Raw genomic sequence first — 24,741 nt, 5'->3', positions numbered from 1 at the left:
TACAAGACTAAATGCAAAAAGAAATTCTTGAGGTACACTTAATTAAGTTTCTTATTAAACGTGGTATATATGTATTTTTCCTATGGCCTGACAGTTCATTTAAAAAGTTTCAGATGGCCTCAGGGCCATTATTCACTTCCACCCTTATTAGCACCTTTGCTTTGGGATATGAATGGGATGATTTAAGGTGACTTTCAAATGTTGCCAAAATACACACATTCAAATGCATTCCAGTATGGAGACAACACACTTGTATTGTTTCACCAAGGTTAACATTTTAGAGTATTTTGTATCAGCTGGGCATGGTGGCTCATGCCTGTAATCCCAGCACTTTGGGAGGCCGAGGTGGGTGGATCACTTGAGGTCGGGAATTCGAGACCAGCCTGGCCAACACGGTGAAACCCCATCTCTACTAAAAATACAAAAATTAGCTGGGCATGGTGGCGGGCACCTATAATCCCAGCTACTTAGGAGGCTGAGGCAGGAGAATCGCTTGAACCTGGAAGGTGAGGTTGCAGTGAGCCGGGATCGTGCCACTGCACTCCAGCCTGGGCGAAAGAGACAGACCCTGTCCTCCAAAAAAATAAATAAATAAAAATAAAGAGAGAATATTTTATATAAAGTTTTTGTTACAAGCTAAACTGTTGAACGAAAGGAAGATTTTCATGGGAAAGGAAAACAGTCACTTGCCTTTCTTTCCTTCATAGACCTTACCATTAGGGATAGGCAGGCGGCCACCGGGAATGCCAGGAGGGTTATTTGCATCCTGGAATGCACACGCCCCTTCTGAGCAGCCATGGCTGCGTGTAGAGAACTTCCTCCACAGAAACAGCAGAAATAGCCTCAGCCTGGAGTCTCCTGCCTGCTTAGGGCTCCTTTCTTCTTAGGGGACTGTGAGGAGCAGGTTCAAGATCCTGACCAGTTACCGTTATTTTCCCGTCTTCCTGACTTCCCCGCTGCGTGGGGTCAGGATAAGAGGGTGCATTGAATGGTGATGACTGTGGAAGCTACTATTTACTAAGAAGTCAGAAACCTTCTGGTGACGATGGAAGCTACTATTTACTAAGAAGTCAGAAACTTTCTAATTGTCTTATATAAGCTAGATTTGATACTTGTTAAAATGGTAGCTGCTACAATGCAACTCCTCTCACCTTACAAATGAAGAAACTGAGACATATAGAAATGAAGTAATTCATACAAGGTCAAATGGCAGTCTGGCTCCATAGCCTAAACTTTTAATCATAGCCTCTTCATTGATGTTAGACTTTCCAGAGATGTTTCTCAAGTAAAATCAATTGAGCATTTTAAAAACAGAGTTAAACAAGTCACGAAGGTGAAGCTGGGTTTTAAGGTGCCCTTCACTGCCGCCTCCACTGTCCCTAATCCATTCTCCATGTCAACTGCAGTGATCCTATCAAAGCACCCACGTGACTGCGCTGTTCTCCTTTTCTAGAGGTTCAAAGGTCACACCGGTGCTTAGGATGAAGCACAAACGCCTTTGGGCACAGCGAGCCCTCCTTTGTCCCATTCCACAGTGGTCCTACACACCAGTCATACTGAAGTTGAGTAGGCACTGAGATTTTCACAGATTCTGAGAAAAGTCTTGAGACCTTTACCAATCCACACATTACTAAATACTCCTGTACCAATGTTCCTGTAAAACTATCTACAGCATAACATAAACAATTAAAAATGAAGCTGGAATCCGAAATGGCCAAAGTAGCAAGCGATGGATCCTGCAATCCTCATGAGAACGTTGTAGAGCTATCTGGCCCTGCAGTAGGTCTGGAGAAGAATAAAGCCAGACAGATGCTACAGAGGCTGAGAGAAGAGGAGGGAAGAAGGGAGGGAGAGAAAGGAAGGTATCATGAGGGTCAAGGCGGGTTCTGAAGGAGCAGGACAATAGCAGAGTCATCCTCAGGATGCTGTAGTTTCTCCCTTCCCACTAGGAAACCACAGCCCTGGTGCCTCAGCTGAGAAGACGCAAGGGCTGTGATGAGGGAGTGGAGGGAGATCCTCAGGTCCTATAAATTATGCAAAACTGAACACACTGGGCACCCACTATAATTTATTATTTAATTTTTAATGCAATTTAATAACAACTTAGTTTAATGACTAGCAAGTACATTTTTTAAAGGACAATATGGCATAATTTCATTTTCGGCATTTTAACTGCAAGCTTAGCTGATATCTTTCGGACACCTGAATTTGTTCGTCCTTGGAATGCTATATCTAACTACATTGAAATGCTACTTTTCATTTGTCTCTGAAAGACAATCTGAAATGAATCCTAGAACCTAGAAAACGAACCCCAACTTGTAGCACTACTTTTTAAATTCTGCAAAGGTACGTCTTTGTACCTACAAAATGTTTGCAAGAAAATAAGCAAAAAATAAACAGTGTATTCTGTGGTTCATTTTGTGCTGGTAGTTACTCCATCCTGCTGGCAAATCTTTCAGTCAGCTGAGTTATATTTTCCCTTATTATGTTTTTCTAAGCCTTCCTTTAAAAAAGTTGTGTTTGCTACTTGTCATATATTAATTTAGAAAACTCAGAGAAAGAACTCATAACTTCAGTAAGCTGAAGCATTAGCACATGTGTACTTTTACCCTACTTATGTTTATTTTTTCATACATATTTTGAGCAGCATTTTATATTTTCCAGATTTGGGGAAAGAAACATTCTTCCCTTTTTCACTCCAAAAATAGCGAAGGAGTCAGGTTGCTATTTTGCTCTTGTTTTGTTTATCTCCAACTTATAAAACCACTGGACTTTTGTTGTCACTCATTTTAGTTTATTTCTTAGTGTCTACAACAAAACTATCAAGAAAATCTAAAGCAAATGTAATTCTACCACTAAAGTTTAAGAGCAGAATTACAAGCAGGTGATCTTAAAGATGATACTTTGTCTAGATTAACTACAGGATACACTTCAATGCCCAATAATACAGAAATGCTACCTTTGGCATTCTACAAATTAAAAATATTAGAAATACAGGATTATGCTAAAACTACAGAGCATATTAGTAGTCAGAATAACTTAGTTGAAATGAGAATGTTATTGATATTTGATATATCATTATGTTCTGATACACAAATTTATTCAACATTGTTTTAAATTTATTAACTATTATGCCACCAAAGAAGAAAGAATATTAAGAAATCTCATAAGTGTTTGGTTTTTAGGTTGTACTTTGTATTGATATAAAATCCAAGTTAAAACTGAGCGCTTACCTTAGCTATTAAGAAAAGTGCACTGGCGAATGAACTACTGTTGGCCTGAGCTCTACCGAAGACAGAATGTTTCAAACTTTTCCATGACTTACAGAAAAAGAGCAAAGGATGAAACTTCAGCAACTGTCCCTGGAGAAAGCGCTCTCATGAGTTTAGCCCTGTCTCATGTTTCATCCTCTCACATTAGCAACAGGCGTGTCTAATTTTACTCAATGACATAAACAGTTCATACCACACTTAAAATTGTTTGGGCACCAATTCCAGGACACAGCTCTTTACGTGCCAAAAACAAACCAAAACACACAAACAAGAAACCAAACTCTTCTTGTTACAAAACCAACATTTCAACATTTAAACCCTAAAGCATGATAGTCTAACATAATTATAACTTCCTAAAAAAACCTTTACCTCAAACAAATAACAAAAAACTTCTAAGACTAATTTCCATTAGAAACTAATATTGATAAAATTTTATGAAAAATCTCTTCAAATTAATATGCAAGTTAGAACTTGTGACTATATATATTACACATATACTAGTCTCATCCAAATGCATATTACCATGTAACAGTGACTCTTTAAAAATCACTTTCCCTGAGCCTCTTTAAGTGAAAAACGTTAATATCTGAGGAGAAAATCCTAAACAAAGATCACCATAATAGAAGGTAAACAAACTCTGCATGTTAAAATTATGACCGTTCTTTTCTAGGAAACTCACATTTCTATTATGTTTAACAAATGATGTGAATGTTACAACGTAATCTTAAATTGTCTTTATCTTCATTTAAGAGTAATTAGGCCATTCCATTTTATAAGGTGTAAAGGCAATAGAATAAATATCCAACTTCTGAATAATTTTAATATTTTATTTTGCCTTATTTTTATGTGGCCTGGTGTGCAGCATGAATTAAAACTTACTAAATTATATACTTCATATTTGCATTTTAGTACTAAACCTTGAATGTAAGAAACAGTGCCTTAGTATACACGCACACAGAGTTGGGAACAACAGATACTGGGGCCTACTTGAGGAAGGAGGGAGGGAGAAAGGTGGGGATCAGAAAACTGTTGGGTACTAGGCTTACTACCTGGGTGATGAAATTATTTGTACATCAAATCCTGGTGATATGCAATTCATCTATGTAACAAACCTGCACATGTACCCCTTGAACCTGAAATAAAAAATGAAGAAAAAAAGGAGCAATGCTGTAACAATGCATATGCTACATTTTCATTTTATTTTCTTCTCAGGAGACTTTTCTCTTCATTCTGCTTATTTACACTCTACCACAACTTCTTTTGAAATTTGATGCTTCTATCATACCAACAGCTGCAGGCCTTAAATTACAAGCCGATACAGCTTCAAATGATCTTACATTTGTAAGACATTTGAAAACCTTTCATGAATTCTCTGCACATTAGTACTTCTACTTTGGGAATTCAGCTAGACATAAAATTGTAGGACAACTATCAATTTCAAACAAAAATAATATATTAAACAATAATGATATGAAATGTATTTTTGTATCAGTGTATGTCTGAAAAGTCAAAGTCTGAAACTGCTAACTCGATATTCTGATTGAAATGTCATGCATTTAAAGGTTACAACTGAGAGACCTTTTCATCAATCGTAAATTGGTTTTGCTGCAATGAACTTTTCAATGCTTTGGGAACTGCTTTGTACAAATATTAGCCAGGCGATGTGTTTGATCCCCACTCATATTTACAGATTCATTTAATACTATCCACACCTATGTTTAGTAGGGCAGAAGAATGACATAAAGAAGCCTTTTATTTTATCAGTTAGTTGAAATTATTAAAGCAAGACCTTCAGTTTGTAATGTAGGCAGCTTAAGATTGTAACGCTCACACACACACACACATTTTGAAATGTTCTCAAAGGAATCATAACATTTTAAAGCTCCAAGAGACCTTAACGAAATCTAGTCTAACTCTCATTTAGGTGTAAAATTGGTTCCAGATTACAAAGCTGGTAAGCCTATGGGTGGAAGTGACTTCAAAAGTCCTTAGGCCTAACGTACCCATTTGGTACTTGGGGACTCCACGACAAACGTGCTTCCAACCATGGTCCTAGGAGCCTATGGGGACCTTTCCTGGCTTCCCCCTCATTCGCCCTGTGCTTCCATTCTTGACTACTACGGTCATCAGTTAGCGCTGACCTTTCTTCCTGACGTCCTCTCATCAAGCTCTTCCTTCAGTTTGGGCGTGGATAACCCTGTTGCTGGCTGAAGCGGCTGGGTTGGGGGGGATCACTTTCAGAACCGGTGAAAACAGGGAATTTCAGTAGTGATGTGGTCGGTTTTGGAGAAATCATTTCTACTTTGAGATGAAGTAAGAGAGGAGGCTATCTGTAGACGGAGAATGTGGAAATGAGGGAATGAGAAAGTTCAGCATTTGAAAATAACAGAGCATTTTAATGATTTGGGTTGTCAATTGACTAGTGAAACATATTAGGCCATGTCCAAGGTCCAAGTGAAGTTGACAAATATATGGATAGCAGTCTCATTTTAACAGTTCTCATCACTTTGTAAGCTAACTGCAGTCATGGATTACTGTGACTAAATCCCTCAAAACTGCTCAGGCTTTCCTCCAACACAACACACCTTGTCTCTCCACAGTTCCTCCAATACAACACCCATTGCTCTTTCGTCCGTCTTTCCTTCCTCAGTTGACGATGCCATCCCCCAGAAGCTCACAGAAGACAGCAGACTTAGGGCTCTCCCTCACTCACCAGTCTGCCAGTCACTAACTTCAGTGGATTCCCTCGCAGGACCTCCTGCTCTGCCTGCCCTCCCTCCTTATCCCTGCCTGACTTAGGGCCTCACCTTCTCTGGCATCGCCCGTTGCCATAGCCAAGTACCTACTTCCTATGATTCCAGGAACTGCCAGCCCCCATCCTATACACCTGGGGACTGCCAGAGGAATGACGAGAACAGGTAATTCTGTCTGTATTACTCCTTGGCCTAAAGCCCTTCAGCGAGCCTCCGGGATGCAGGACCAAGGTCTTGACACATGCCTTCAGGGATGGGCCCTGTTCATCTCTTCTGTGCCTTGTACCGGGGAGTTCAGAATCACAAAAGTGACAATGTCCTTGGGTGCCTGGCTATCTTTGAATAGGGTTACCTCCCATCTTTTTCTACTGGTGAACTATAATTTAACCTTTAAAAGTCTGCTCACAGGCCGGGCACGGTGGCTCATGCCTGCAATCCTAGCACTTTGGGAGGCCAAAGCGAGCGAATCACTTCAGGTCAGGAGTTCAAAACCATCCAGGCCAACATGGTGAAACCGCATCTCTACTAAAAATACAGAAAAAAAAAAATAGCCGGACATGGTGGCAGATGCCTATAATCCCAGCTACTTGGGAGGCTGAGGCAGAAGAATAGATTGAACCTGGGAGGTGGAGGTTGCAGTGAGCCGAGATCGTGCCACTGCACTCCAGCCTGGGTGACAGAGCAAGACTCCGTCTCTCAAAAAAAAAAAAATCTGCTTACATGCCACTATCAGTTTTCTATACTTAAAAAAAAAAGGGACACATACTAATTGTATATATTTACTGGGTACAAAGTGATATTTCAATACACATATACATTAGGTAATGATCTAATCAGGATAATTTTTTATCCTGATTTATCCTGACTAGCATATCCATCACCTCAAACATTATAATTTCTTTATGGTGGGAACACACAAAATCCCCTCTCCTAGCTATTTTGAGATACACAATACCTTTTTGTTGACTATAGTCACCCTACTGTGCAACAGGACACCAAACTTCTCTAATTCTAACTTTTTACCCGCTGATCAAGCTCATCCCTTTCTTACCCTTCCCCTCCCCATTCTCTGGTAATCATTGTTCTACTCTTAACTTCTAGGAAATCAACTTCTAAGGTTTTGCATATGAGTGAGAACATACAGTATTTGTCTTTTCATGCTTGGCTTATTTTACTTAACAGGATGTCCTCCAGGTTCATCCATGTTCTCAAAATGACAGGATTTCCTTCTTTTTAAAGGCTGAACAGTATTACACCATGCATATATACAGTATTTTCTTTATGTATTCATCTACTGTTAGACACATAGGTTGATTCTATATCTTGGCTACTGTCAATAGTTCTAAAATAAACATGGGAATGCGGATGTTTCTTTGACATACAGATTTCATTTCCTTTGGATATATACCCAGTAGTGGCACCACAGAAAACCTCTAAACCACAAAGGTAAACAACAAGAGAGGAAGGAAGGAACAAAGAATCTACAAATCAGCCAGCAAGCAATTAATAAAATAGCAGGAATAAGTCCTTACCTATCAACAATAAACTTCCATGTAAATAGGTTAAATTCCCCAACTAAAAGGTATAGTGTGGCTGAAGGGATTAAAAGACCCAGCTGTATGCTGCCCACAAGAGACGTATTGCACCTATGAGGACACACACAGACTACAAGCAAAGAGATGGAAAAAGATATTCCCTGCAAATGGAAACCATAAGTAAGGAGGGTAGTTATACTTGTATCAGAAAAAATAAACTTTTAAGTCAGAAACTATAAAAAAAGACAAAGATGGTCATTATATAATGATAAATGAACATTTTCAGCAAGAAAATATAGCAATTATAAATATATACGCACCCAACAGTAAAGCACACAAATATATAAAGCAAATGTTAGATCTATATGTACTTTTAAACTTAACTGTAGTTACTTGTATTTTTGTTGTCATTACTTGTTTATGCTGTCCTCTCTACTAGACCATAAACTCTTTGTTCAATGTATACATATAGTGAGCCTTCAATGAACTAAACTGAATAGTTACGCCAGCCTTATTAGTTTTTTTAAAAAAGTGATATTAATTCCATACAGTAACCTTAAAAAACTTGAGCTATCACAGTATCTGGATGACATTATAGGAAGTATCCAGAAGAGGTCAGTATAACAGTAATAAAAGTATGGTTTTGGGAGCAAATTAAATGTGAATGCAAATTAAATTATTTTGCAAGTAATAAACTTTAAAAGCTTTCAAAAATACTATGTCAATTATTTTCCTCTTTAATTAAAGGTACAATCCTCAAAATAGATGGCCATAGACCTTTCACATAAACAAAATGAGTAATCAAATGATTTTATACTCAACTGAAAACTAAGAGTTTTCATCTGGATTGTAATTACTTGGATGATTCTCGCTCAGATTCTCTGATTATTTATCAATATGAATCACCCAGTGAACACATTTTAACAAATATAATTAATATTCCCTGTAAAATTGTTATATCAATTAAATATTCGTATATTAGACTACTAAATGTATTGTTTTCATGGTACCTTTGGGGAACTGGAAGTCAATACTTACAAAAATTGAACTCAGTGTTCTAAGAGAAGATAGAGGGGAAAAAATTCACATGTAATAAATAAGAAATCATTGAGATGCAGGAGAAATTAGGTATAAGAAAGGCTAAAAGAAAAAGAAAACTCTTCAGAAGAGAAAATAAGAGTACTATCTAAAATTTCAATGTCATGTTATACACTGGCAATTACTGAATTGGGTTATGATATTCTAAAAGTATTTTCCCATGAACACATGACTTTGAATAATTTGTAAGAAACAGATATTGCAACTCCATCAAGAATAGACTTCTTGGGCAGTGATTATTTGGGCAGAAAATGTAAGTGTGACATGTGCATATCAGAATCACAGGAAATACATTAAGAATAATTATCAAAATAGAATCTATGCATGGTAAAAAGGAAGTCAATCAGAAAGGCTTAGAATAAAATCTCCTGCTGTCTCCTTCTTTTCCCCACCACATCACTACCTCCACGTGTCTGAGGTCACTACTTAGATCTTCCTTTTCATACTTAGCTCTTACCTTTAATTGGCCTCCTATTGCTATGTCTCAGTGTATTAACTCTAGGCATGATCTATCCAGTTTTTTCATGCAGGTTTTCATCCTGCAGCACTCTCCTCCTTTCTCCTATGTAGTTCTGTCACCCCTTTCAGCTCCTTCTGTGGTCAACTTGGCAATTTCACACAGTCTACTTAAATATTTATCTCCTGTTTCAAAATCATGGAGAGTATACTTGACCCTCATGCTCTTTTACTGAGTACACGGTGCTGCAGCCGCTCCATCCTCCACCTGTGACCGTGGTGCACACCACTCCTGTCTCCAGCCCTCTTTCAGTTTACCTGCACTTTTACATGATCAAAGCTGATTCCATTCCATTCCATTCCATTTGAAAACCATAACGGCATCTCCTGTGATTTGACCAGCTTGATTAAAAAAAAAAAAGCAACAGAAAGTGTTCACATTTTTATAGCTATGTTTCCTTTCATAGACAAATACTGATTTTATAACCTCTGTGCCACTCAGTGTTTCTATTACGAGTTCCAAATGGAATCTACTTTGAAAAATATCCCTCCAAATATTTTAATTACTTTATACTGACATTATGGCTTTCCCACACAGTTTTTATTGCTGGAATTTCTGAATTCCTTTTTTATCTCTTTGTTACAAGAAGAAATTGTGTGAAATATGTCTCTGACATTCTATCTTACTTGTCTCCTGACTTTTATTAATTTTTAATCTACTATATGGAATCGATTCCATTTTTTCTCCTTGAAATGTACTTGCCTTCGTTTTTTAACATAAACAGTTTCTGTCATGGTTGGATCATGACTTTCTTGTGTGACTAACCTCCACCTCCCTTGTTTTGTAACTATATTCCTTTTCATTTCTTGTATTGTTTACCTCTATCACATCCTCAAGCTTCTGCCAAACTTGTAGTAATCATGACCATCATACACAATCTCCTTTTTCTGTGGTATTGGTGTGATGCGGGCTCTACCTCTTCCTGTCCCCATCTGCTGGCTGAGGCTCCCACAGCTGTGGCCTTGAGTAGGTGTCAGTGCTCTCTTGAGCTGGGCTAATTGTTCTCTGGACCTTCACTCATGTTCTTTCATTTACTCCCTTGCTTTGATGGAGTGCACCCTCAATAATTATTCAGAAAGGAGGGTTGGGAAGCAGATTGTCTGAGACTTTTGGTGTCTGAAAATTTATCTATTCTGCTCTCAAATTGGTTAATAATTCATTTCATTTAGCATAGAATTCTGGATTGAAATAGTTCCTACTGAACTTTGAAGTCCTTGCTGCACTGACATCTATCATTAAGAGTTCCTGCAGAGACATGTAATTCTGTCCCAATTTTCATTTCTAGTTTACACTGAGTAAGATATATTACTGTTTAAAGGCATCTGTGCCTATCTTTTGGTCAAATTAATATTCTTCCCAATTTATTTCCTTTTACATTCATCTGACATTTTATATATCTGATGTGATCAAAGAGAAGACAGCATGCAGTTAGGAAATTTAAGTGTATTCATTCTTATTGCAAACTAGTTATTATCAAGAATACTAAAGTTATATTCCATGAATGTTCTTAAATTTCTTTACCTTGATCAGAAATTTCTGATGAAGGGTTAGAAAGTGGATGATGGTAGGAATTACGAAAAGAATAATAGATGACATAAGGTAAATTTGGAGGAAAATAGCAGAATTGAACAGAAAAGAGCAGAAGTCTGGATATAGAGGAATAGACTGATCTGTGCCCAGGAACCTTGAAAGTATGTTGGCCATTGAAAATTTGTGGAAATCTTCATTTATATAAGAAACACTCCTTCTCCGAGATGGTTCCTTCCATTATAGTGACATTCCTGGGCTCTCTCTTCAATTTTTACTCATTTCTTCCCAGGAAAAGTGGATTTATGCGCCTCATCTGTGAGCTGGAGCCAGAAAGTGGGCCTGCATGTGTGATTCCTCCTCCCTCTTTAGGGACCTGGCTCCATGTCTGCAGAGAGGACAATTTTTGCCTGGGTCCTTCATGCTGAGAGTTTAAGATGCAATCTTCCCTTTGGAAACCCATGATTTCCCAGCGCTGCCTGGTGGGTGAGTGGGTAGACCCTTGTCCAGAATGTAACATCAGGAGTCCACCACTGCTGCACATCTAGCATATATTCTCTCACAGCTTCATTTGTCAAACAAACAAACAAACAAAAAATGACAGAGCTTCACTGGCCTCATTCTTTTGTCTGTTTTTCAGTTGGTTCAGAAAGTGGGCGGTAAATAGAGATATGATTTTTCTCAATCTTCTCAAACTCAAAAAACATTAACATCAGCATTTAACAACCACATATATTTGTTGAGAATCTACTACATAGTAGGGGCTATTCTGTATCAACATGTGTCCTTCTTTAACCCTTCTCTCCCACTTCCTCCTTTCTTGCAGGACTGGTGTCCCCCTAAGCACCTTCATCCTACTCCTGGCCTTCAGCATAGACTAATCTGTGACTGTTGCTTGTCTATAACCTGTTCATCCATCACTTGATACTAAGTTTGATGGCAGAGACTCAGTCTTGATACCTACATTTCCTTAGTCTCTAGATACTCATTAATTATTTGCTAAATTAATGAATAGATCAGTAAACCACTAACTTTAAACCATAAACTTTCTGTGCTTAAGTAGCTTTCTTTCCCACTGAGGAGGCAGACAGCTACATACTCGATAATATGGTTAGCATTACAATTTAGACATGAACTAAGGGCTGTGGAAGCAAATAAAGGAAAACTTTAATGTATTTGGAAGAGACCTGTTGATTCTCCAACAGCACAGATCATTATTATTAATTCTTTTAAATGTTCTAATATTTTTATATATTTTAAATATGCATAATATAGTAATATATGAATGTAATTTATAAATGTATAGAAGTCAACACATACTGAGATATGTATCAGTCACTTTCCTAAGTGTTATGTTTTTTATTAATTCATAAACAAACTTGGAGATCACCAACCTAAATCTTTTTTTTTTTTTTTTTTTTTTTTTTTTTTTTTTTTTGAGACGGAGTCTCGCTGTGTCTCCCAGGCTGGAGTACAGTGGCGTGATCTCGGCTCACTGCAAGCTCCGCCTCCCGGGTTCACGCCATTCTCCGGCCTCAGCCTCCCAAGTAGCTGAGACTACAGGCGCCCGCCACCACGCCCGGCTAGTTTTTTGTATTTTTAGTAGAGACGGGGTTTCACCATGTTAGCCAGGATAGTCTCGATCTCCTGACCTCGTGATCCACCTGCCTCGGCCTCCCAAAGTGCTGGGATTACAGGCTTGAGCCACCGCGCCCAGCCACCAACCTAAATCTTAAACCAACTTTCTTCTTTGAAAAGAAGAGAGAAAAAGAGAAAAGAGAAAACCACATATTCTTAGAGCTTATTGGACATCTCCCTCAAAGGTTCCCTGGAATACAGACATGAAATCATGCAATATTGCAATTGCAACATTGCAAATGCCCCAGGGAATAAAAGTACAGATAAGGAGAGGTTAATCCGTGAGTAAGAGGTAGTGGAGATGACTTGTGATCAGATATTCAAGTCCAAAGGCAATCTTCCCTGTACAGGAAACCTGATTCCTTTCAATTATATGGTATGGGCTTCAACCCTGGCCTCCCTAATTTTGAATCGTATCCTCAGTGTTGATGACTTTGGCTCAGCCTCTTAGATCGGGGTTCCCAAGCCCAGGCCATGAACCGGTACTGGTCCATGGCCTGTTAGGAACCGGGCTGCACAGCAGGAGACGAGTGGCTGGTGAGTGAACATTAAATTAATGCCAAGCTCTGCTTCCTGTCAGATCAGTGGAGGCATGAGATTCTCACAAGAGTGCGAACCATGTTGTGAACTACTCATGAGAGGGATCTAGGCGGCATGCATCTTATGAGACTCTAATGCCTGATGATCTTATCTGGAACAGTTACATGCTGAAACTATCCCCTATGCCCTCCATCTATGGAACAACTGTCTTCCACGAAATCGGACTCTGGTGCCAAAAAGGTTGGGGACTGCTGCCTTAGATCCCAAAAAGTCAGATGCAGATTCCTTATAGCCTCCTTGGTTTGACAGCTTGGCTGATATCCTGTACTCTGATTCTGATTAACATTACATGGCGTTAGTTTCAAAATCTTCTGTTCTCTATTTTTCCTTAGAGATAACAAAAATCTCAGGCTTTGAAGTCAGTTGAGCTTCAACTTTACTTTCTTCACTTAACAGCAGTGTAATGTTAAGTCAGTCAGTTATCTTCTTCAATGGTCAATGTTCTCCTATTAATGTTGGGAATAATACTATCTCCCATTTAAGGTTAATGACATAATTAAATGAGATAATGTACAAAAGGTGTTTGACGTGTAGTAAAATACATGTTAAATGGTTAGCTATTATAATTATTCCTTAATGCTGAGAGTGAATTTATCAAAAAGAAATAAGATACGTGACTTACAGATTATGATACATGTGGCCTTTAGGATAAAAGTGTCTTGGTTTACCTACTGAAATGCCTGACATGCTAAAGACATTTTGACTTAATGGTATATGTTATCATTTATGTGCCCAATTAGTAATTAACTCTCATAGGCAGACCATAGCATAGCACTTTTATAGCACAATAAAGCCGAATTATATTATTTTCTTTATAGTTTAGCTTTCAAATCAACATCATGGGTCAACAAGTTCCTCTGTTATGATGCATACAGGTCATTAGGCTTGACCACACACAGGGGCACGGCCATGGGCTGAAAGGCAGAGAAGCTGGACACTCATGCAGCTGCACTTGTCTTGCTCCTGATACTACCTCTCTCAGGTTACTTCTGAGGGTCCCTGAGCTCCTCACCTCTCATCCTCATGCCAGCTACTGAGAACTCTTTACCATCCTGTTCCCTCAAGAAATCTTTGTCCTCTGAAAATGTGTGCCTGGATACCAAAGGCCCCGTGACAATAGACATGCTGTGTCGTGAGGTCACAAGGGTGGTGGCAAGACAATTACGCTGTGGCTGGGGGAAAAGACACCAGAAGAAGAAGGTGATAACAGGAAGAGAAGCAGCAATTCAGGTGGCTTTAGCTCCTCGTGTTTGAAGACTCAAAGGCAGGGACATTTCATGGACACATAGACAAGCTCATGTCTTTATCATCCTTCCTTCTACTCAAACTTTCTTTGCATTGATTCTCTGCCATATGTGCCACTTGGCTCCAGCAGACATCTTACATCATTTAATTTAAATCATTTCAATCAATGTGTGTATACTACCCTCAATAAGCTAATGATCACAAAGTCCATTTGTTTTCACAGGAAAGGAGGATTCCAATTAAAGGAAGAAATGAAGGGTTTGGCCCCAAGTACATTAAATATATCACCCAGCCCAGTTCCTTAACATGAAAGAAAGAAAGCAGTTTGATATCAAGCATTAGATTCTATGGGATTTCATGTGACTTAGGACAGGACAGGCCAATCAGACATTCTCTTGTTCATAGAGATTATTTTAGAAGGATTCAATCCAAGCCAATTAGACTTAATCAGAGCAAATTCCACTACTTTTATTTCTGCCACCAGGAAGACACACTTTCTTCTCTGCTTGCCCTGAATTGGATAGTGCCGGAAGCCTGGATTTGTCAGCAGCCACACAAGCCAGCCAATGCAGCAGAGAACAGAGATGAGGGACAGAGAAAAACTGATGGCCATGCTTAGGCCATGGATCAAGGCATGCCCAAGCCAGCCCCTATCTTGTGTTTCTCAGTTAGGTCAGTCAATAAATTGCCTTTGTTGCTCAAAACTGTATAGTTGGTGTTTGATCATTTGCAACATGAAGAATCTAATACAAGTTTGAGGCAAACCAATGCAATAATCTACAGAAGTAGCTTGTGTGTGTGTGTGTGTGTGTGTGTGTGTGTGTGTGAGAGAGAGAGAGAGACAGAGAGAGACTGAGTCTCACTCTGTTGCCGGGCTGGAGTGCAGTGGCGAGATCTCGGCTTGCTGCAACCTCCGCCTCCCTGGTTCAAGGGATTCTCCTGCCTCAGCCTCCTGAGTAGCTGGAACTACAAGCATATACCACCATGCCCAGCTAATTTTTGTATTCTTAGTAGAGACGGGATTTCACCATGTTGGCCAAGACGGTCTCGATCTCTTGACCTCATGATCCACCCACCTCGGCCTCCCAAAGTGCTGGGATTATGTGCGTGAGCCATTGCGCGGACTGCTTTTTCTTTTTTTTTTTCCCTGCAGGGTGATGGTGGTGGTAGCTCCTGACAAATGGAAGAATGAGGGGGAATGCAACCACAAGTAGAAAGGAGTATTTAAAAATGAAGAGAGAAGATGGACACAAATTTGAATGACTCCCTGCCATTAGTCAAGCAAACAGAACTTACAGGTTGTGGAAATCCACATCATCAGTGTTGGCTCACATGAATGAGGAGGACTGTTCAGTGTTCTCCTGTGCTCTGGGTAGGAAGGGGGTCAAAGATGAGGGTAGAGAAAGATTACTAGGTTTTGCAAGAGAGAACTAGTGGGAAAATTTAATATGACAGCTCTAAGTTTTATATATATATAAAATAAATTATTCAGTAAATATTATATATAATAATTTATAATATATATATAAATTATTCACTAAACCTCATGGATGAGTTCTTGACTTTCTCATATACTGTATCTCATCAAATCTAAGAATGACGATTATAAGAACACCATTACTTCTGTGCCATTAAGAAAGGAAATTCCAATGCGAATTAAACCATATTACTGAATGTAATATGCCTCCCAATTTCAGAGCTATTAAATGTGACAAAAATGGGCATCTTAGATTCGGTGAAATATGATAATAACACAATAGAGTGCATATTAATAGCAGATGCCTGTCAATCATGCCTTATATAGATAATTGTTATCAATGATTATCTCTGTCAGGTATGTGAGCAAGCTTTTGCTGATTTTAAAAAATGTTTGTCCGCTAGAATAGATGACAAATGTAGTTCTTGTTTAAGACAGAGAAGTAATGGATTTTTAGGTAACTGCATGGAAATGTCCATTATTATATACAGAGATTACAATAACGCAATTAATTACCAGCTGTCCTCAAGACTGTACTGAGAAGCTGTGTTATTTTGTATTACATGAGTTAGCTGTATGGCAAAGGCACCAGTACCCTGCTGGGGCTACTACTGCTGTCTTTGGTCCAACAGGCACCAACTAGGTGCCAAACACTGTTCCAGGGCTGAGGACACCATCGTGAACGGGACAAAAGAGGCCTCTTGTTGTAGAGACTTCTTAGAGCTTATATTCTAGCTGAAGGGAAACAGCCAGTATGTACGAAAATTTCTCATATTTAAATATGAAACACAAGACAATTTTCTATAGTAACAAGAGAATAAATAGAATCACTAGGAGAATATTTTAAATACAATGGTAAAGAAGGTTTTTCTGGCACATGAAGCTAAAAAGCTTCTGTACAGCAAAGGAAACAATCAATGAAATGAAAAAACAAGCCACGGAATGGGAGAAAATATTTGCAGACTACCCATCTGACGAGGGATTAATAACCAGAATATCTAAGGAGCTCAAACAACTCTATAGGAAAAAATATAATAATCCAATAAAAAAAATGGGCAAGAGGCCAGGCTCGGTGACTCATGCCTGTAATTTCAGCACTTTGGGAGGCTGAGGCAGGCGGATCACCTGAGGTCAGGAGTTCAAGACCAGCCTGGTCAACATGGTGAAACCTCATCTCTAACTAAAAATACAAAAAATTAGTTGGGAGTGGTGGCACGTGCCTGTAATCCCAGCTACTCAGAAGGCTGAAGCAGGAGAATCGCTTGAACCCGGGAGGCGGAGGTTGCAGTGAGCTGAGATGGCGCCATTGCACTCCAGCCTGGGTACCAGAACAAGACTCCGTCTCAAAAAAAAACAAAAAACAAAAAACGGCAAAAGATTGGAATACATATTTCTCAAAAGAAGACATACAAATAGCAAACAGCATATGAAAGGTGCTCAACATCATTGATCATCAGAGGAATGCAAATAAAAACTACGAGATACTGTCTCACCCCAGCTAAAAATGGCTTATATCCAAAAGACAGGCAATAACAAATGCTGGTGAGGACGTGGAGAAAGAAGAACCCTTGTACACTGTTGGTGGGAATGTAAATTAGTACAACTACTATGGAGAACACTTTGGAGACAAAGACTGAAAATAGAGCTACTACATGACCCAGCAATCCCACTGCTGGGTGTATACCTCTAAGAAAGGAAATCCGTCTATTGAAGAGATATCTGCACTCCCATGTTTGTTGTAGCACTGTTCACAAGAGCCACAATTTGGAAGCAACCTATATCCATCAACAGATTAATGGAAATGTGCCATAAAGCAAATGTGGCACATGTACACAATGGAGTACTATTCAGCCATAAAAAGAATGAGATCTTGTCATCTGCAACAACATGGATGGAACAGGAGAACATTTTTTTTTTTTTTTTTTTTTTTTTTTTTTGAGACGGAGTCTCGCTCTGTCGCCCAGGCTGGAGTGCAGTGGCCGGATCTCTGCTCACTGCAAGCTCCGCCTCCCGGGTTTACGCCATTCTCCTGCCTCAGCCTCCCGAGTAGCTGGGACTACAGGCGCCCACCACCTCGCCCAGCTAGTTTTTTGTATTTTTAGTAGAGACGGGGTTTCACCATATTAGCCAGGATGGTCTCGATCTCCTGACCTCGTGATCCGCCCGTCTCGGCCTCCCAAAGTGCTGGGATTACAGGCTTGAGCCACCGCGCCCGGCCCCGGAACAGGAGAACATTATGTTAAGTGAAATAAGCCAGGCACAGAAAGACAAACACTGTATGTTCTCACTTATTTGTGGCATCTAAAAGTCAAAACAATTGAACTCATGGAGACACAGAGTAGAAGGATGGTTACCAAAGGCTGGGAAGGGTAGTGAAAGTGGGGGTGGGTGTTTGGATAATGGGTTAAAAAACAGAAAGAATAAGACCTAGTGTTGGATAGCACAACAGGATGACTACAATCAATAATAATTTAATTTTACACTTTAAAATAAAAAGAGTATAATAATTGGATTGTTTGTAACACAGGCACAAATGCCTGATGGATGAAGACTGCATTCTCTGTGATGTGATTATCTCACATGGCATGCCTGTATCAATTGTCTTCAATTCATTATGATTTTAGTTAAATTTTTCATATTTAAAAATGTTCCCTTTTCTGATTCAGGTAACTTACTATATCTTAGTTTTGAAAAAGAGTTTAGCAACAAATATTGAGTAAAGCCTACTAGACAAAAATAGTGCATTTTTACACATTAATACCTGGTTCATGTTACTTTTCCAGTTCAGCTTTCATTATTTAATTACTAACGTAGGTATACTTTGATATAATGGAATGACTCAGGGTTTTGTACCTAAAGCAACCAAGCCCACATCCATGCTGGAATTTAATTTAGGTGATCTCACTCAGGGGTTCAGAACTGGGTCCCCTCTTCAAACCAAGCCTGAATGAGGCATTAACCTAATTGAAATTGAGTCTGAATTAGGTATTAGGTCCAGACATTTTTCTAGACAGCAGATCTGTAACTACTACCAGATTAAATTACCTTGGAAAGCATCATTTTACCCTCTTCTTACTTTTCCTGCTGTTTCCTATTCCAGCACAAATATTTCCCTCATATGTAACAAAATGAAATGTGAAAATGCATGTTGCTAAGGTAGTTATTTTATTTCCTAATTTTGAAGATGTCATATTCAGAAATGTATATGCTAATTTACTTTAACCGGGGATTCCTGTATAGAAAACATTGTATTGTTACCACTGTCAACACACAACTAATTTTTTTACTTCACATGTTTAACTACAGAAAACCTAAGAAAATTGGCATTCAGAAACTACAAGGCACCATCACTTAAGTATGAATTATTGTACCACTATTATGTCCCTATAAATAATTTTCTTATAATTTTAGAATAAGAAATAAAATTATCTTTATCTTTTTTAGTTAACTATAACCATGTCCCTAGATACTTATGTATTTTACCCACAGTACAATAAGGTATCCTGTAGGACACAGTCTTATTTTTCTAAATTATTTATTTATTATTTATTTATATATATTTGAGACTGAGTCTTGCTCTATCACCCAGGCTGGAGTGCATTGGCACAACCTCAGCTCACTGCAACCTCTGCCACCCAAGTTCAAGCGATTCTCAGCCTCCTGAGAAGCTGGGACTACTGGCGTGTGCCATGGCACCCACATAATTTTTGCATTTTTAGTAGAGATCGGGTTTCACCATGTTGCCCAGGCTGGTTTTGAACTCCTGACCTCAGGTGATCTGCCAGCCTTGGCCTCCCAAAGTGCTGGGATTACAAGAGGACACAGCCTTTTGTTTTGTTTTTTTTTTGTAACAGACAGAGTCAAGTTCTGTTGCCCAGGCTGGAGTGCAGTGGCCTGATCTCGGCTCACTGCAAGCTCTGCCTCCTGGATTCACGCCATTCTCCTGCCTCAACCTCTGGAGTAGCTGGGACTACAGGTGTCTGCCACCATGTCTGGCTAATTTTTTAGAAATATTTTTAGTAGAGACGGGGTGTCACTGTATTAGTCAGGAGCCAGGATGGTCTCGATCTCCTGACCTCGTGATGGGCCCGCCTCGGCCTCCCAAAGTGCTGGGATTACAGGCATGAGCCACCGTGCCCGCCCAGGACACAGTCTTAAGTAGTAAACATCAAGTGAGAGTCTGACAAATAAGAAAAAATCATTCCTAAGATAACATAATGATGCTGATTAAAATGTAATAGTGTGTGTATATATGTGTATACATATTTAAATAAAAATGATTTTAAATATTACCAACCCACAATTTATAAAATGCTACTTTTAAAATGGGGTTATTACCCTGGTTATCTCTGAAAGGTGTTTCAGTAGTTTTAAAATGTAAATAAGTTATTTGTACAGTGTGAAAGTTTGCTTATTGATTTTATAGTCTGTTATATAGACTAGCTAGGCTATGTAGTTCTGATCATTTGAATTTATTAAATTTATTAAATGAGCTATTTATCACTACCTTTTTTCCGTGATTTAAGAAAGGCTGCCTGACAGATTACAGTCATGACACAGGACACCTTCTCTGCACATGTGAGGCCACGGTGTAAGTGTACCATACACGTTAATTATTTACATGTAACATACACTAAATATTGCATCTGTCATATTCAGCAAAAAACATTAAAGGTGAAAAGAATAGAGGACTTAAGTACAATATTTGAAAACATAACTGCTGTATAACTTTAAAAGTTTACTGTAAGATATTTTAACACATGTGGATGGATGCCTGCTTGCTAGTCAATTTGGAAGCATACTGTCATGAAGAGAAATTTTCATACCAGAGACACTGAACCGGTTAGCAAAAGAATCCATCAACAAAAACGAAGATTTCAGCTTATGTGTAATTTTGGACTAGAATTGTGTAATCTTTTCTTTACAGTTGCTTTATAGCCTGTTCACATCAAAGGAAGAAAAGCATAGGAAGACCCGTATTCAAAATATTTGCATTGAAACATGTAAATACTATTCCATTGCTTTACTAGCACCAATTTACCTGCGTTAAGGAACAGCCAGGAGTATTAGTACATGAATACTATGGATACACAGGGAGTGCCAGCATTATAAAATCCGCCTGTACAATATCATCACTGGATGAGTGGATGTTTCACAGATCAACTGTCTGGTACTGTGCTAACATTCAGAAACATCAGAATACTCAGTAATGATGTAAGAATAAGCAGCTTGCTGACTTTGATGTAACCAAGTGACAGCATGCATATATGTAAATACTAATTAGTGGTACTTAATGGTGGTAATGAGTATAAGGGTGGTGAGGATCATCAAGAAATTATGTAATCCCACTGAAGATGACAGAGCCCCGCTGCGCTTCAGTTCCCCTCTAAAACCCCCAAGCAAATCCTATGCAACTTTGCACTTGGTGCAGACGCTCGGCTTACTGTGTTCCAGACTCCCCAGTAAGCAACCCAGGGCAATGTTTTTGGCAAAATCATTTGCATTAAACCAATTCACTCTCATTCTCTCACACCAGACACAAGCACACAACAAGTTATCAAGTCTCACTGCAGAAGGATCAGTTACTGAAGTCTTTGGGCAAAGAAAGGCCAACTGTCTAAATTACATTTTACTCTTGTCCCTGAGCCCCCACAACGGGGCAAAGGAAGGATACTGCTGTCTAGGGCAGAGAAGGCGAGAAGAAAGAGGACACGGGTGGTTATGGAGTCCTAGGGGGAAGGCTGGAACTGGCATAGCGACGTCTAACAACAGAGGGGTTAGTTTAGGAGGTTGGAGGAGAAGGAAGGGACCCAGGAATCTGGGGAACTGAAGGCGAAGTGGCGGGCAGTGGCTATTCTCTTTACCTGCTGTACTTCTTGGAGTCCCGGAACGCAAACAACCACTGCATTTCCCTTCATTCCAGACGGGATGACACCACCGTCTTCTCCCCGGACAGCGCGGGCCTCCGCTGCGTCCTTCCTCAGCGACCGCAGCGACGACTCTGCTCCAGGGCGGGGGAGCAGCTTTCCGAGCCGCGGGCGCCCACTTCCCCCCCGGACTCTGGGCAATACCGGCCAGGGCGCGCGGGGAGGTGGGGGCCAGGGATTCCCCAGGAACTAGCCTGAGCTGCTGCACCGCTGCCAGGGCCGTCCTGCGCCTCGCCGAGCCCTGGGCGCCGCCGGCTGGACGCCAGTCACCTCCCACTGCGCCCCAGATGCCGCCAAGTCCCAGTACCGTGCGCCCCTCCAGATGTCCGAAAGCACCTCTCCAGGGCAGCTGATGCCCCTCTGTGTCCTGCTCGCTCCACGCCTCCCGTGTCCCTCCACGTCCATCACCGCGTGCCTCTCCAGCATCCCCCTCCCCTCCAAGATCCAACACAGCACCCCTTCAGCTGTTTCCCGCGTCCCTCCAGAAGTTCCTCCAGCGACTGCCCCGCCCCTCCACTCCACACCTCTCGTGTCCCTCCATGTCGGTCACCGTGTGCCTCTCCAGCATCCCCCCTCCCCTCAGTTCCAACCCTTTCAGATGTTCCCCGCGTCGCTCCAGCGACTGCCCCGCCCCTCCACTCTTCCTGTCTCTCCAACGCTATCCAGGCGCGCCCCTCCAGCACGTCCCCACCCCTCCACTCCACTCCCTCGTCCCTCCACTCCCTCCACTCCCTCCCCGCACGCCGGCACTCTCACTCCGAGCCCCTCTGGGTCAAAACGCCGCGCCCTTCCAAGCGCTCCTCCTTCGCGCCACCCCAACATTCCCCTCCCTCCATATCCTGCACTCCTCCCGCACCCAGCCACGCACCCCTGCGCGCCTCCTCGTTGCACCTCCACCCCGCGGCCTCTCCCGCCTCAGGCTCGCCCCGGCGATCCAGCGCGCGGGGCGCTGGGCAGGGACATGTTTCGCTCCCCCCCCGACTCCGCTGCAGACGCTGGGCGCCTTCATCTTTCTAACCCAACTGCTGCTGAATGGATCTTGCTTGGGCTTGGAGCACCTGACCACAATCTTTACACTCCTGGGCCTGGTCCTTTACTGTCAGAAAGAGTCAGCACCTGTGGCGATTTAGGGAGTCCCTCTAGGGGGAACGGTTCCATTTGCGAGGCTGTACAAGTCTTGCCACCCAGCCCGTCCCTCGCAAACCCCTTGGGTTTAGCAGTTTACTCCTAGAAGCCCGCCCATGGCTCGTTCTCGCTCCGCCGCTAGGAGGCGCTCCCGAGGGTTTGCAGGAACTCGCTGTGGTGAAAACAACGCTGCGTGCGGTTCAGGCTGCACTTCAGTCAGCTCTCGGAGGCGAGCTGGGAAATAGTGACTGCTGACCCATGACAAAGAAACCTCTTTACTATGTTCTATTTCCAAGGCCTGAAGAAGTTCTCCGGAACACATACCGTGTCCTGAGTTGGCTCCTGCCGGTGGGTTCGTGGTCCCAGGAAGGAAGCTCCGGACCTTTGCAGTGAGTGTTTCAGCTCTTTTAGATGGTACAGACCGAAGTGTTGGCGGTAGCAAGGTTTACTGTGAAGAACTAAAGAACAAACCTCTCATACCGGGAAAGGGGACTCCAGCGGGATCTCTGCTGGTGGAGGGGTGGGGCTGGGGGGGGGGGTGAGGGGTGGGGGTGGGGGGGTGCGGGCGTGAGGGGTGGGGGTGGGGGCAGCTTTTATTTCCTTATTGTCCCCTGCCCATCTTCCCTTTCTGTCCTGTCAGAGTGCCCTTTTTTCAATCCTCCCCGTGATTGGCTACTTTTAGAATCCTGCTGATTGGTGCGTTTTACAGAGCGCTGATTGGTGCGTTTTACAGAGTGCTGATTGGTGCGTTTTGCAGAGCACTGATTGGTGTGTTTTACAATCCTCTTGTAACTGGAGAAAGTTCCCTGAGTCCCCACTCCATCCCGGAAGTCCAGCTGGCCTCATCTCTCATACAGTTTTCTTTTTTTTTTTTTTATTATACTTTAAATTCTAGGGTACATGTGCATAACGTGCAGGTTTGTTACATTTTGTTACATTTTGTTACATATGTATACTTGTGCCATGTTGGTGTGCTGTCTCATACAGTTTTCTAATTAGTGCTTATGTATTTCAATCACTTATTTATTCATTGACATTCTCGCCTACACGTGCATCACAGGGGAGCATCTTGATTTAGCAGTTTTGTGTGAATGCTATGGGTACCCGAAGATGTTTGGTGAGTGTGCTAAGGAGGTAAACTTTAAAATATATTCCCAAAAGGATCATGCCAGTGTATTTCATGATTTTTTACAGTAAAAATCTGGTACCATATTTGGAACCAAGTAGAAACATAAAGATGTTGGACCGTTTTAAAATGTTTTCAGTGAAACAGAACGGATAACTGCAAGGCAGAAATATTTATAACTTCTAGATTACACTTTTAAAAAGCAAACTTTTGCAAAGGTAGAAAATGAAACGAGAAAAGCCAGTTTTCCAGAAGTGTCCAGTGCAATATTTCTCTAATTATTGCTCTCTTATAGATGATACAGTGATAATAATTTTCTAAAAATATTTCCCCCAAGGAGCAAAGGATAAACAAGATGGATATAGAGATATATTATTACAGGTATATTAATAATTTCCTACATATACCACAGGCAGCAAATGACAGATATTGTGAATTGTTACTCTAAAAATGTCCATACTAATCAGTAAAGGTTGCAATTTAATATTTCTGCCAAAGAATCCAAAAGTTATTAATGTGTTTTAATTGCCAAAACTAACATGATCTCACAGCCAGAACTTCTCCTTTGTTGGCTTAGAAATAAATTATTGGTAACAGTTTGTGCTGGGGATGATGATCGCAGTGGGGATCTAGAGAACTTATGAGTCCTGTGATGGAAAGCTAAACATATCTGAAGTGGTGTATGAAAACAAACAGGGGTGTGGACAAGAGACACAGTCTCCAGACTAGACTGAACATCTTACCAGTAAAAATAATTTTGAGCAACTCAATACATGTATGTTTATTTATAAGTTATATGCATTTATGAATTTATTGTATATTTTATGTGAATACCAATATATTGTTTACATTGTAAAACAGAGAGAAATATAAATTTTAGAAGGATATATGAAAGTACATA

General features: G+C 40.6%; 1 protein-coding gene and 2 long non-coding RNA genes across 4 annotated transcripts in view; 1 reads left to right on the top strand and 2 right to left on the bottom strand.

Annotated features, from left to right (window-relative positions):
• The window catches only part of SGCG (sarcoglycan gamma), a 95,384-nt gene extending 73,718 nt beyond the window's left edge, over positions 1 to 21,666 (bottom strand). The window contains exon 1 of one of the 2 annotated variants that reach the window (XM_050767106.1): positions 21,527 to 21,666. In XM_050767106.1, coding sequence (XP_050623063.1) covers positions 21,527 to 21,580 — 54 coding nt within the window. In that variant the 5' untranslated portion in view covers positions 21,581 to 21,666. Of the gene's footprint in view, positions 1 to 3,233; positions 3,421 to 21,526 lie in introns of those variants that run through there. The other variant, XM_050767107.1, reaches the window with a different exon arrangement.
• On the bottom strand, positions 5,326 to 20,805 carry LOC126940881 (uncharacterized). Its single transcript, XR_007720956.1, has 3 exons — positions 20,704 to 20,805; positions 15,482 to 15,553; positions 5,326 to 5,602 (listed from the first exon to the last, which is right to left on the bottom strand). It is a non-coding gene; the product is annotated as an uncharacterized LOC126940881 (long non-coding RNA).
• Positions 21,667 to 22,904: 1,238 nt separating the features above from the next.
• LOC126940877 (uncharacterized) overlaps positions 22,905 to 24,741 on the top strand; it is a 37,532-nt gene continuing 35,695 nt past the window's right edge. The window contains exon 1 of the long non-coding RNA XR_007720952.1: positions 22,905 to 23,103. This is a non-coding gene — a long non-coding RNA (uncharacterized LOC126940877). The remainder of the gene's footprint in view (positions 23,104 to 24,741) is intronic.

The sequence above is a fragment of the Macaca thibetana genome, chromosome 17 (assembly GCF_024542745.1).
Source record: "Macaca thibetana thibetana isolate TM-01 chromosome 17, ASM2454274v1, whole genome shotgun sequence".
Taxonomy (NCBI): domain Eukaryota; kingdom Metazoa; phylum Chordata; class Mammalia; order Primates; family Cercopithecidae; genus Macaca; species Macaca thibetana.
The sequence above is the reverse complement of the archived record's forward strand: the minus strand, read 5'-3'. Positions and strand labels throughout refer to the sequence as shown.